The sequence below is a fragment of the Hypanus sabinus genome, chromosome 3 (genome assembly GCF_030144855.1).
Source record: "Hypanus sabinus isolate sHypSab1 chromosome 3, sHypSab1.hap1, whole genome shotgun sequence".
Classification (NCBI taxonomy): Eukaryota; Metazoa; Chordata; class Chondrichthyes; order Myliobatiformes; family Dasyatidae; genus Hypanus; species Hypanus sabinus.
The window spans coordinates 189,895,896-189,908,086 of record NC_082708.1 but is presented as its reverse complement, the minus strand read 5'-3'; the positions used below and the strand labels follow the sequence as shown (position 1 = coordinate 189,908,086).

General features: G+C 53.2%; 1 protein-coding gene across 5 annotated transcripts in view; it reads right to left on the bottom strand.

Moving 5' to 3' along the window:
- The window catches only part of LOC132391992 (heat shock 70 kDa protein 12B-like), a 46,084-nt gene that overhangs the window by 12,771 nt on the left and 21,122 nt on the right, over positions 1-12,191 (bottom strand). For all 5 annotated transcript variants that reach the window (XM_059965860.1, XM_059965862.1, XM_059965863.1 and 2 more), the window contains 3 exons: positions 9,330-9,489; positions 5,983-6,069; positions 959-1,063 (listed from right to left, as the gene is read on the bottom strand). In XM_059965860.1, coding sequence (XP_059821843.1) covers positions 959-1,063; positions 5,983-6,069; positions 9,330-9,489 — 352 coding nt within the window. The remainder of the gene's footprint in view (positions 1-958; positions 1,064-5,982; positions 6,070-9,329; positions 9,490-12,191) is intronic.

The following is a 12,191-nucleotide window of genomic DNA, read 5'->3' as shown; positions in this document are numbered from 1 at the left end:
TCAATCTAGCCCTTCCCTCTGGCCCTCTAGTTTCCTATCACCCAAGTGCCTATCTAAGAGTGAGTTCCACCCACCCACCACTCTCTATGTAAAAAACTACCTTTGCTCAGTATCTCAATCATAAATGAAATGGTCACAGGGAGAACTTTTAACCTCCACACAGACAGCACTGGAGGGTTGGGATTGAACCTGGATCTCTGGAGCCGCCACCACCTGCTGTGCCATCGTCTCCCTCTAACCCTGACATCTTGTTGAGTGATGTGAATGATCACAGGGTGCTGAAGGGAGATGGGTCTCCCCATGGTCTCCTGGTCCTGTATGTACCCCCAGCCAGCGCTTGAGCCTCTGGTACTACTACTCTGGGAATCCTGCATGGATCCACCTTCCGTAAGACCATAATTAGGCCATTCAGCCCATCATCTTCTCCGCTATTCCATCGTGACTGATCTTTTTTATCCCTCTCAGCCCCATTCTCCGGCCTTCTCCCCATAATCTCTAAGGCCCTTGCTAATCAAGAACCTATCAATCTCCGCTTTAAATATACCAAAAGACTTGGCTCCCACAACTGTCTGTGGCAATGAATACCACAGATTCTGACTAAAGAAATTCCTCCTCATGCCTGTTCTAAGTGGACATTTCTTTATTCAGATGCTGTGCCTTCTGGTCGTAGGTTCTTTCACTACGGAAACATCCCCTCCACATCCACTCTATCCAATGGGAGGTTTGGATGCAATCCCTCCATTGCCTCTGTGATGAGGCTCCAGCTCGCCTGATCAGCGGGTGGGAAAACCAGTGAGAAAGCAGCAATAACACCACCACCGAGTGGCTAGCACCGGCCTCCCACTCTGCACCAACCCAAAGCCAAGGCTCCAGCTGATCTCCTTTCACTGGGCTCCTTTTCCGTTTGTCCGTGCACCCCGGGACTCAAACTGCACATGGGAACAGCCTCTGTCCTCACCTGAGGCTTTGTAGAGCTCCTTCAGCGTCCCTGCCGGCTGCTCGATCTCATGGACCGTGAGGTCAACGGTCCCGCCACCACAATCTGCCACCATGTAACGGTCTCCTGGAAGCAGAAATAGGATTCAGTGAGGAGGGAGAGAGGGGGCAGGAGAAGGGAGGGAGAGGGGTTGGGGAGTGAGAGGGTGGTGGGGGAGAGAGAGGGATGAGGATGGGGAGAGATGGAGAGACGGGAATAGAGGGGGTAGAGAGAGAGAGGGAGAAGAACAGGAAGAAAATTGTGTGGAATACCACAGCTGTGAAACCGAAAACCAAACTAGGCTGTGCCTCTAGTACCCCCCCAAAGGCGTGGGACACTGCCCGGGTCTGCCCAGACAGTGTGACCCTCAGACTACAGGCGCTGGAATGGATCCTGTTGTCAACATCAATGAATAAAATTTCAGAGAATTTTTCACAGTCGTTTGGAGCAAGAGAGTTGGGGAAGCACAAAGGAGTCAACCTTTGCTCAAAGCCAGAGAGAATGGGTGAGGTCCTGATTGAGTACGTCACCAAGAAAGTGGATGTTGGTGAGATCAGAGAGAATGTGTTCATATTCCACTGCAGGTTGGCATAAGGGAGGAGGAGATGAGTGTGTCATGAAAACATGAAGAAAGGGCTTAATTTTAAGGTGATTGCAAGATCTACTTTGAGGGGGGTGATTTGAACATCCTGTTTGGCTGCATCATTGTGTGATACGGAAGTTACAGGGCATTGGACCACAAGACAGTACAGAGGACAGTAAAAACCACAGGCAGATCACTGGGGTCGCCCCTCCCACAACTCCCCCATTTGTGTCAATTACAGAGAACGTTGTATACAAAGGGCCTGAAGCATTGTTGAGGAAGCCGACCACACAATCCCACAATCTCTGACCCACCACTGCCAGGAAGGAGCTACAGGAGCATCAGGTCTAGGACTGCCAGACTGGGTACTGGGCTCCTTCCCCAGGCTGTGAGACTCATGAATACCTGCCACCACCAAGGTCTCGTCACTAGGACAGCGAGCTGTATACTGTTTACCTCCACCACATGCAATATTTTATTAGCAGTTCTGGTAATATTCTGTTTTATATGCTGTGTGCAGTATATGTTTTGTGGGAGCACCGTGGTCCAGAGGAACGTAGTTTCATTTGGTTTTATCTATGTACAGTCAGATCAGATGACAATAAACTTGACCTTGAAAGAGTAGGGGGATGTCGGAGGTAGAGAGTGATGGGTGCCTGGATGGGTGGTGATAGAGGCAGATACTCTTAAGGCTTAGAGTAGGTTAAACATCATGGACTGAAGGGCCTGTACTGTGCTGTAGTGTTCTGTATTCTTTAAGTCTCTGGAGACTGAAGGTTCCTTAAGGTTGTCATTGTCGAGGTGGGGGAGGTGGGGATAAGCTCCCACTACCTATTAAATGCTCCCAGTGGTGTGCGACTCAAATAGCCTCTGACAACTGTCCAACTTCTGGCCTTCACGCGAAGCTCAGCTACTAAGCCCAGCAAGAACCATTTCTACTGACAGGAGAAGGGGAGAAGGGGCGAGGGTGAGTTAAAACCGGTCGCTTCAGGCAGATGGGGCTCATCCTGGAGAAGGAAAACTCTGATCTCAAACCTTGTGGCTACACTCACTCACGGGGGAGGCTTTGAGAGTAAAACCCCAGGGAAAGTTCCGGAGCTGGAGTCCCTAACGTAGTCCTATGTTGCATTAATTGGCTAACTGGCAACTCCTGCAATGCCACTGGTGCCAGATTGTATTGGTCTCTGTCGTTCCCTTGGGTTCATCAGCTGCGTGGAGAGGAGGAGCCCGCTTGTTCTCCATAGCGTATTGTCCTGGCTTGGATATCAAGGAGACAGCGAGGTCACAACATCTATGGTCGACCCTGACCAGTGGAGGGCTACTGAATGGATCTATCCTAGAATGCTGAGGAGGCCAGGGAGGAGATTGCAAAGGCCTTGACAGTGATTTCTGTGTCCGCTCCAGCCACAGGCGAGATCCTACAGTACTAGAGAGAAGCCAGCACTGTTCCTTTGTTTAGCAGGGACAAGGCAGGAAGTTATCGCCCCCTTGAGTCTTTCACCATGAGTAGGGAAATTACTGGAGAAAATTCTCAGGGTCGTGATTTACCTGCATATGGGAAAGTGTGGACTCGGAGGGAGTCAGCATGGGCTTGTGTGGGGAAGATCAGCTGTCACAAATGTGAATGAGAAAGTGACAACGATGGCGAGGCTGTGGACGTTGCCTGCATGGACTTTGATAAGCATTTGACACGGTCACTTAAGGCAGAACATAGAACTCCGAACACTACTGCACAGTACAGGCCCTTCAGCCCACAATGTTGTGCTGACCTTATCACCTACTCAAAGATCAATTTAAACCCTCCCTTCTACAGAGCCCTCCATCTTTCTATCATCTGTGTGCTTATCTGAGATTCTCCTAAATGCCCCCAGTGTATCTGCCTCTACCACCATCCTGGGAGTGTGTTCCACACACCCACCACTCTCTGTGTAAAAAAATACCTTCTAACATTCCTCTGGTCACCTTACAATTATGGTGACAGGGTAGGCCCATCCCAGAGACTAAGTCACATGGGATCCACGCTACATCCAAAAGTGACTTGCCCACAGATGACGGAGTGGTGGTGGGGTGGTGTTTCTGTGACTGGAGGTCTGTGACCAGTCGTGATCGGGGCTGCAGCTGTCTGTCATTTGTAGATATAACTGACTTGGAGTTAAGTGTAGATGGGTTGATTAGTAAGTTTGTAGGAGACACAAAATTGGTGAAGTTGTGGACAGGGAAGTTGTCAAAGGGCAGAGGCACTTAGCACAACACTTTACGATGGGGTTTAATTCCCACTGCTGTCTGTAAGGAGTTTGTTATGTTCTCCCTGTGACCTTGTGAGTTTCCCCCCACATCCCAAAGACGTACAGTTTAGGGTTAGTAATTTCTGGGTAAGCTATGTTGCTGCCTCTGGCACCTCCTCGCTGTGTCAGTCATTGGAAATGATGCATTTCACCATTTGTTTTAATGTCATGTCAACGGCAGTCTGTAAAGGATATAGCAGGTAGTGCGATGTTGCACCTTGGGATGGGATGGCAGGACCCTGAGGAACACTGGTGCACAGAGCGATCCTTGACTTTCTCTGTCAGGGCAGTGAGTACAGAAGCTGGAAGTCCTTTGCAACTGTATAAAACTTAGGTCAGGATGCATTTGGAGCATGAGGAGTTCTGGTCGTCCCACTTCAGGAAGGATGTCGCGGCTTTGGAGAGGTTTGCCAGGATGCTGCCTGGGTTAGAGGGCAGGCGTTGTCACGAGAGGCTGGATAAACTTGGGTTGTTTCCTTTGAAGCGGCAGAGGCTGAGGGGAGATCTGATAGAAGTTTATAAGATTATGAGAAGTATAGTTAGGGTCTGCTTCTCAAGGTGGAAAAGTCAGATAATAACACAGCTGTACAATGATCGGGGAAGGTTTAAATGGGATGCTTGGGGCAGGTTTTTTTTTTACACATAGTGGTGGGTGCCCGGAATGGGTGGTGGTGGAGGCAGATAGAACAGATTAAGTGGTATTTAGACCATAGACACGTGACCAGGCAGGGAATGGAGAGATATCAATCATGTACAGGCAGATGGGATTAGTTTAAATTGGTATCTCAGTCAGGATGGGCAAGATGGGCCAAAAGGCCAGTTCCAGTGCTGTACTGATCTGCATTTCCACGCTCGTTTCACCAGGACCCAAACCCACTACCTCTCAGGGCAACACCACCACCTGCAGGTTCCCCTTCCAGTCACTCACCACCCAGCCTTGGAGCCACATCTCGGTCACTTCACCGTCACTGGGTCCAAACCCTGGAGCCCACTCCCCAACACCACCATGGGAGAAATCTCACCAGCTCGGGAAGATGGACCAACCCTACCCTCTGGAAGCATAGACCAGTACAGGCCCTTCAGCCCATGATACTGTGCTGACCCTTTAACCTACTCCTATGTCAATATCTTGGAAAGAAACCCTGGACCAATTCACCCTTCGGCTGTCCCACCCTGTTGTGGTTGATTTACAGTATCTAATTAACCAATGTCGTTGGGATAGAACATAGAACAATACAGGCCCTTCAGCCCACAATGTTGTGCCAGCCCTTCAGAATCAATCTAACCATTCCCATAAGACCAGAAGACATAGGAACAGAATTAGGCTATTCAGCCCATCGAGTCTGCAACCAATGAAGCCAACACACCAAATGCCTTCTCAACCGCCCAACCAACTTGTGTGGTAAGTTTGAGGGACCTACGGATGTGGACCCCAAAGGCTCTTTGTTCTTCCACACTTGGGGAATATATCTCAATTCTTCAGCATCAGTGAGATTCCCTCCCCAACAGCACCCTATCAATCAGTATGGCAACTTTGAGAGTTTCCCAAGGGACGGTTAGGGATGTGCGATAAATGCTGGTCTTGTCAGCGATGCAAACATCCCGAAAGTAAAGAAGGAGAGAGACAGGGAAGCAGGACAGAGGACTCCCCCAGCGTCCCTGAGAGTTTGGAACCCGAGTCAGCCCAGCATCCCTCCCTTTCAGGGCCGACAGCGTATGGTAGTGCTTCAGAGCGCCAGTGGCCTGGGTTCAACTCCTGTTGCTGTGTGTACCTTCTCCCCTTGACCACGTGGGTTTCTTCCGGGTGCTCCGGTTTCCTCCCACGGCCCAAAGGAGAACGGGTTAGTAGGTTAATCGGACACGTGGGTTTCTTCCGGGTGCTCCGGTTTCCTCCCACGGCCCAAAGGAGAACAGGTTAGTAGGTTAATCGGACACGTGGGTGTAATTGGGAGGCGCAGGCACGTTGGGCTTGAAGGGCCCGTGACCGTGTTGCACCTCTTCGTAAACTGAATAAAAACTATCGCCCCAGGAGCAGGGGCCCGGGACCTAACAACCTGGGTTGTTGGTACCAATCAGCAAGGGGGAACAAGATGTCATGAGCACTGTGCCCACCGAATGAGAGGGGACACTCAGCATACCTGACTCCATTCCTGCCCACAGCTCTCCCATGCTGCTCTCTAACAGAAAGATCCGACTGTTCCGGAATCGTCGCAGCTGCTCCCGAGCTGGAAAAATTAGAAATCTCGGATCACAAAGTACCAGGAATTGAGTCCAACAGAGAGCTAAGTGAACCACTCCACACCATCCCATCACACACTCCCGGGGTCAGACACAGAGTGAAACCCCCTCCACACTGTCCCATCACACACTCCCGGGGTCAGACACAGAGTGAAACTCCCTCTACACCGTCCCATCACACACTCCCGGGGTCAGACACAGAGTGAAGCTCCCTCCACACTGTCCCATCACACACTCCCGGGGTCAGACACAGAGTGAAACTCCCTCCACACTGTCCCATCACACACTCCCGGTGTCAGACACAGAGTGAAACTCCCTCCACACTGTCCCATCACACACTCCCGGCGTCAGACACAGAGTGAAACTCCCTCCACACTGTCCCATCACACACTCCCGGGGTCAGACACAGAGTGAAACTCCCTCTACACCGTCCCATCACACACTCCCGGGGTCAGACACAGAGTGAAGCTCCCTCCACACTGTCCCATCACACACTCCCGGCGTCAGACACAGAGTGAAACTCCCTCCACACCGTCCCATCACACACTCCCGGGGTCAGACACAGAGTGAAACTCCCTCCACACCGTCCCATCACACACTCCCAGGGTCAGACACAGAGTGAAGCTCCCTCCACACCGTCCCATCACACACTCCCGGGGTCAGACACAGAGTGAATCTCCCTCTACACTGTCTCATCACACACTCCCAGGATCAGACACAGAGTGAAGCTCCCTCCACACTGTCCCATCACACACTCCCAGGATCAGACACAGAGTGAAGCTCCCTCTACACTGTCCCATCACACACTCCCACAGTCAGACACAGAGTGAAGCTCCCTCCACACTGTCCCATCACACACTCCCACAGTCAATAGACAATAGACAATAGGTGCAGAAGTAGACCATTCGGCCCCTCGAGTCTGCACCGCCATTCTGAGATCATGGCTGATCATTCACTATCAATACCCAGTCCCTGCCTTGTCCCCATATCCCTTGATTCCCCTATCCATCAGATATCTATCTAGCTCCTTCTTGAAAGCATCCAGAGAATTGGCCTCCACCGTCTTCCGAGGTAGTGCATTCCACACCTGCACAACTCTCTGGGAGAAGAAGCTCTTCCTCAACTCTGTTTTAAATAACTGACCTCTTATTCTCAATCCATGCCCTCTGGTACTGGACTCTCCCAACATCTGGAACATATTTCCTGCCTCAATCCTATCAAATCCTTTAATTATCTTAAATGTTTCAATCAGATCCCCTCTCAATCTCCTCAATTCCAGTGTGTACAAGCCCAATCTCTCCAATCTCTCTGCGTAAGACAGCCCTGCCATCCCAGGAATCAACCTAGTGAATCTACGCTGCACTTCCTCAATTGCCAGAATGTCCTTCCTTAAACCTGGAGACCAAAACTGTACACAATATTCCAGGTGTGGTCTCACCAGGGCCCTGTACAAATGCAAAAGGACATCCTTGCTCTTGTATTCAATTCCCCTTGTAACAAAGGCCAACATTCCATTTGCCCTCTTCACTGCCTGTTGCACTTGCTCATTCACCTTCATTGACTGGTGAACTAGGACTCCTAGGTCTCTTTGCATTTCTCCCTTACCTAACTCTACACCGTTCAGACAATACTCTGCCCTCTTGTTCCTGCTTCCAAAGTGGATAACTTCACATTTATTCACATTGAATGACATCTGCCAAGTATCTGCCCACTCACCCAGCCTATCCAAGTCTCCCTGTATTCTCCTAACGTCCTCTTCGCATGTCACACTGCCACCCAGACACAGAGTGAAGCTCCCTCCACACTGTCCCATCACACACTCCCAGGGTCCGACACAGTGTGAATCTCCCTCTACACTGTCGCATCACACACTCCCGGGGATCAGACACAGAGTGAAGCTCCCTCCACACTGTCCCATCACTCACTCCCGGGGATCAGACACAGAGTGAAGCTCCCTCCACACCGTCCCATCACACACTCCCAGGGATCAGACACAGAGTGAAGCTCCCTCCACACCGTCCCATCACACACTCCCGGGGTCAGACACAGAGTGAAGCTCCCTCTACACCGTCCCATCACACACTCCCGGGGATCAGACACAGAGTGAAGCTCCCTCTACACTGTCCCATCACACACTCCCGGGGTCAGACACAGAGTGAAGCTCCCTCCACACCGTCCCATCACACACTCCCGGGGTCAGACACAGAGTGAAGCTCCCTTCACACTGTCCCATCACACACTCCCGGGGTCAGACACAGAGTGAAGCTCCCTCCACACCGTCCCATCACACACTCCCACAGTCAGACACAGAGTGAAGCTCCAACCACACCGTCCCATCACACACTCCCAGGGTCAGACACAGAGTGAAGCTCCTTCCACACTGTCCCATCACACACTCCCGGGGTCAGACACAGAGTGAAACTCCCTCCACACTGTCCCATCACACACTCCCGGGGTCAGACACAGAGTGAAGCTCTCTCCACACCTGTCCCATCACACATTCACGGGGTCAGACAGTGAAGCTCCCTCCACATTGTCCCTGCACTGGGATAAGACAGGATCCCCCCCACACTGTCCTGCACTGGGATGGGACAGGATCCTCTTCTCACTGTCCCTCACTGGGATGAGACAGGATCTCCCACACTGGGATGAGACAGGATCCCCCCACAGTGTCCCACACTGGGATGGGACAGAATTCCCCCACACTGTCCCACACTGGGATGGGACAGGATCCCCTCCACACTGTCCCACACTGGGATGGGACAGGATCTCCCACACTGTCCCACACTGGGATGGGACAGGATCTCCCACACTGTCCCACACTGGGATGGGACAGGATCCCCTCCACATTGTCCCACACTGGGACGGGACAGGATCCCCCCCACTGTCCCACACTGGGATGGGACAGGATCCCCCCACACTGGGACGGGACAGGATCCCCTCCACATTGTCCCACACTGGGACGGGACAGGATCCCCTCCACATTGTCCCACACTGGGATGGGACAGGATCCCCCCCACTGTCCCACACTGGGATGGGACAGGATCCCCCCACACTGGGATGGGACAGTATCCCCCCACACTGTCCCACACTGGGATGGGACAGGATCCCCCCCACTGTCCCACACTGGGACGGGACAGGATCCCCCCCACTGTCCCACACTGGGACGGGACAGGATCCCCCCACACTGGGGCGGGACAGGATCCCCCCCACACTGGGAAGGGCTGTGTGTGTCCGGGGGTCAGACCTTGCCTGAAGCTGGAGTTGAGCCTGGGCTCTGGCGTCCGTGGGCTGGCGCACAGGTCCGTCAGCTGGTTGGGCCGCAGTCTCCGGCAGTAGATGGAGGCGGCCTCGGGCTCCAACACCAGCAGCAGCCGCTCTGGGCAGTCGGGGGAGGTGAGGTCGGCCTGTAACCAGGTGGGTGGAGGGACAGGACAGGAGGGAGGGGGAGGGTGGCGAGGGAGAGGGTTAGAGGGGAAGAGGTAGGGGGAGGTGGGTGGGGGTCAGAGGAGATAGAGTGAGGACAGTAGGAGTGGAGGAGGGAGAGGGAGAGATGCTTGGGGAGACAGACAGAGATGGAGGGGAGGAGGACATAGAGGGGGATGGGGGTGAGGGAGAGAAGAGTGGGAAGAGGGAGAGGTGAGCACGAGATGGGTGACCAGAGGTGGGAAAGGAGAGAGAGAGGGGTAGGAAGGGAGGAGGGAGAGGGGGTGATTGGGAGAGGGGGAGATGGTGGAGGGAGGGAGGGAAAGAGAAGTGGGACATCAGGGGAGTGAGAATGAGATAGGAGGGAGAAGGAAGGGGAACGTGAGGGGAGTGAGAAGGAGGTGGGAGGATAGGAGGGAGGGGGTGAGCGAGGAGACACATTGAGTTAGGCCACAACATTGCCATTGCTGCCTGCTGATCACTGAATCTGTGACGAATACCAGGACTGCCTCCACCTCTCGCCCACAGATCGCTATTCAGCCCACCTAGTCTCAGCGCCACATCCGCCCCTCTCACATCCTCTCCCGCTCCTACACACTAGCGATCATTTACAGTGGCCAATTAATCCCCTCAGGCTGGAACGTGAGAGGAACCCGGACCACTCCGAGAAGCACCCGCAGTCACAGGGTGAGCGTGCAAACTCCGCACAGGGAGCACCAGAGGATCTCTGTGGATGTAGAAGCACAGGAACAGGCCCCTCACCGATCACAATGCTACTTCAGACTGAGGAACAGCACCTTCCCCATTTTCAATATCCCTCAGTTCCCTGCTGGCTCCTGCATCTGTCCAACAGCCTTTCAAACATTGGCATTCTATCTGCCTCTACCACCATTCCAGGCTCCCACCACTCTGTGTAAAAAACTTGCCCCTCGCATCTCCCTTGAAATTACCCCTCTCACCTTAAATTCATGCCCTCTGGTATTATACATTTCAACCTCGGGAATAAAAACTTCTGTTTACCCTATCTATGCCTCTCATAATCTTTGCTTTTGCACTTCGGTTGTTTGTCCATCTTTGTCTACTTATGTAAAGTTTTATATATAATTCTATTGTATTGCTTTTGTCCTGAAAATGCCTGCAAAAAGTGAATGTCAAGGCTGTACATGGTAACATATATGTACTTGATAATAACTTTACATTGAACTTTCTATTGGGTGTCCCCTCAGCCTCCACTGCTGTAGGAAACCATCCAGAGACTGCTCTCCCTCCCCTCCCAGCCCCTCCCTCAAGTTGATAGGTGATTAAGAAGGCGTTTTGGAGTGTTGGCCTTCATTAGTCAAGGGACTGAGTTCAAGAGCTATGAGGTGCAGTAATGTTGTAGCTCTATACACCCCTGGTTAGACCACCCTAGGAGTATTGTGTTCAGTTCTTGTTCCCTCATTATAGAAAGGATGTGGAAGCTTTGGAGGGGATGCGGAGGAGATTTACCAGCCTGTTGCCTGGGTTAGAGAGCATGTATTATGAGGCTAGGTAGAACTTTTCTCTCTGGAGGGAAGGAGGGTAAGAGGTGACTTGACAGAGGTGTACAAGATGATAAAGGCAGAGATCAAGCGCACAGTCAGAGTCATTTCCACAGGGCAGAAGTGGATAATACGAGGGGCCATAATTCTGGTGTGTTCGGAGGAAAGTATAGGAGGGATTCAGAGGCAGGTTCTTTACACAGAGGGTGTGTGGAATGAGGGGCTGGTGGTAGAGGCAGATACCTTAGGGATATTTAAAAACTCTTGAAATGTGTGAGGATATTTTAGATTGATCTTGGAGTACATTAAAGGGTCAGCAGAATGTTGTGGGCCGAAGAGCCTGCTGCTGTGTTCTGTACTCTCTCCTCAAGCTAGCTCTCGTGCCGGTGTCGGGGTGAGGCAGGGTCCGAGTTACCGACGCCTCACGTGCCGGTGTCGGGGTGAGGCAGGGTCCGAGTTACCGACGCCTCTCGTGCCGGTGTCGGGGTGAGGCAGGGTCCGAGTTACCGATGCCTCACGTGCCGGTGTCGGGGTGAGGCAGGGTCCGTGTTACCGACGCCTCACGTGCCAGTGTCGGGGTGAGGCAGGGTCCGAGTTACCGACGCCTCACGTGCCAGTGTCGGGGTGAGGCAGGGTCCGAGTTACCGACGCCTCACGTGCCGGTGTCGGGGTGAGGCAGGGTCCGAGTTACCGATGCCTCACGTGCCGGTGTCGGGGTGAGGCAGGGTCCGTGTTACCGACGCCTCACGTGCCGGTGTCGGGGTGAGGCAGGGTCCGTGTTACCGATGCCTCACGTGCCGGTGTCGGGGTGAGGCAGGGTCCGAGTTACCGATGCCTCACGTGCCGGTGTCGGGGTGAGGCAGGGTCCGAGTTACCGATGCCTCACGTGCCGGTGTCGGGGTGAGGCAGGGTCCGAGTTACCGATGCCTCACGTGCCGGTGTCTGGGTGAGGCAGGGTCCGAGTTACCGACGCCTCTCGTGCCGGTGTCGGGGTGAGGCAGGGTCCGAGTTACCGATGCCTCACGTGCCGGTGTCGGGGTGAGGCAGGGTCCGTGTTACCGATGCCTCACGTGCCGGTGTCTGGGTGAGGCAGGGTCCGAGTTACCGACGCCTCACGTGCCGGTGTCGGGGTGAGGCAGGGTCCGAGTTACCGATGCCTCACG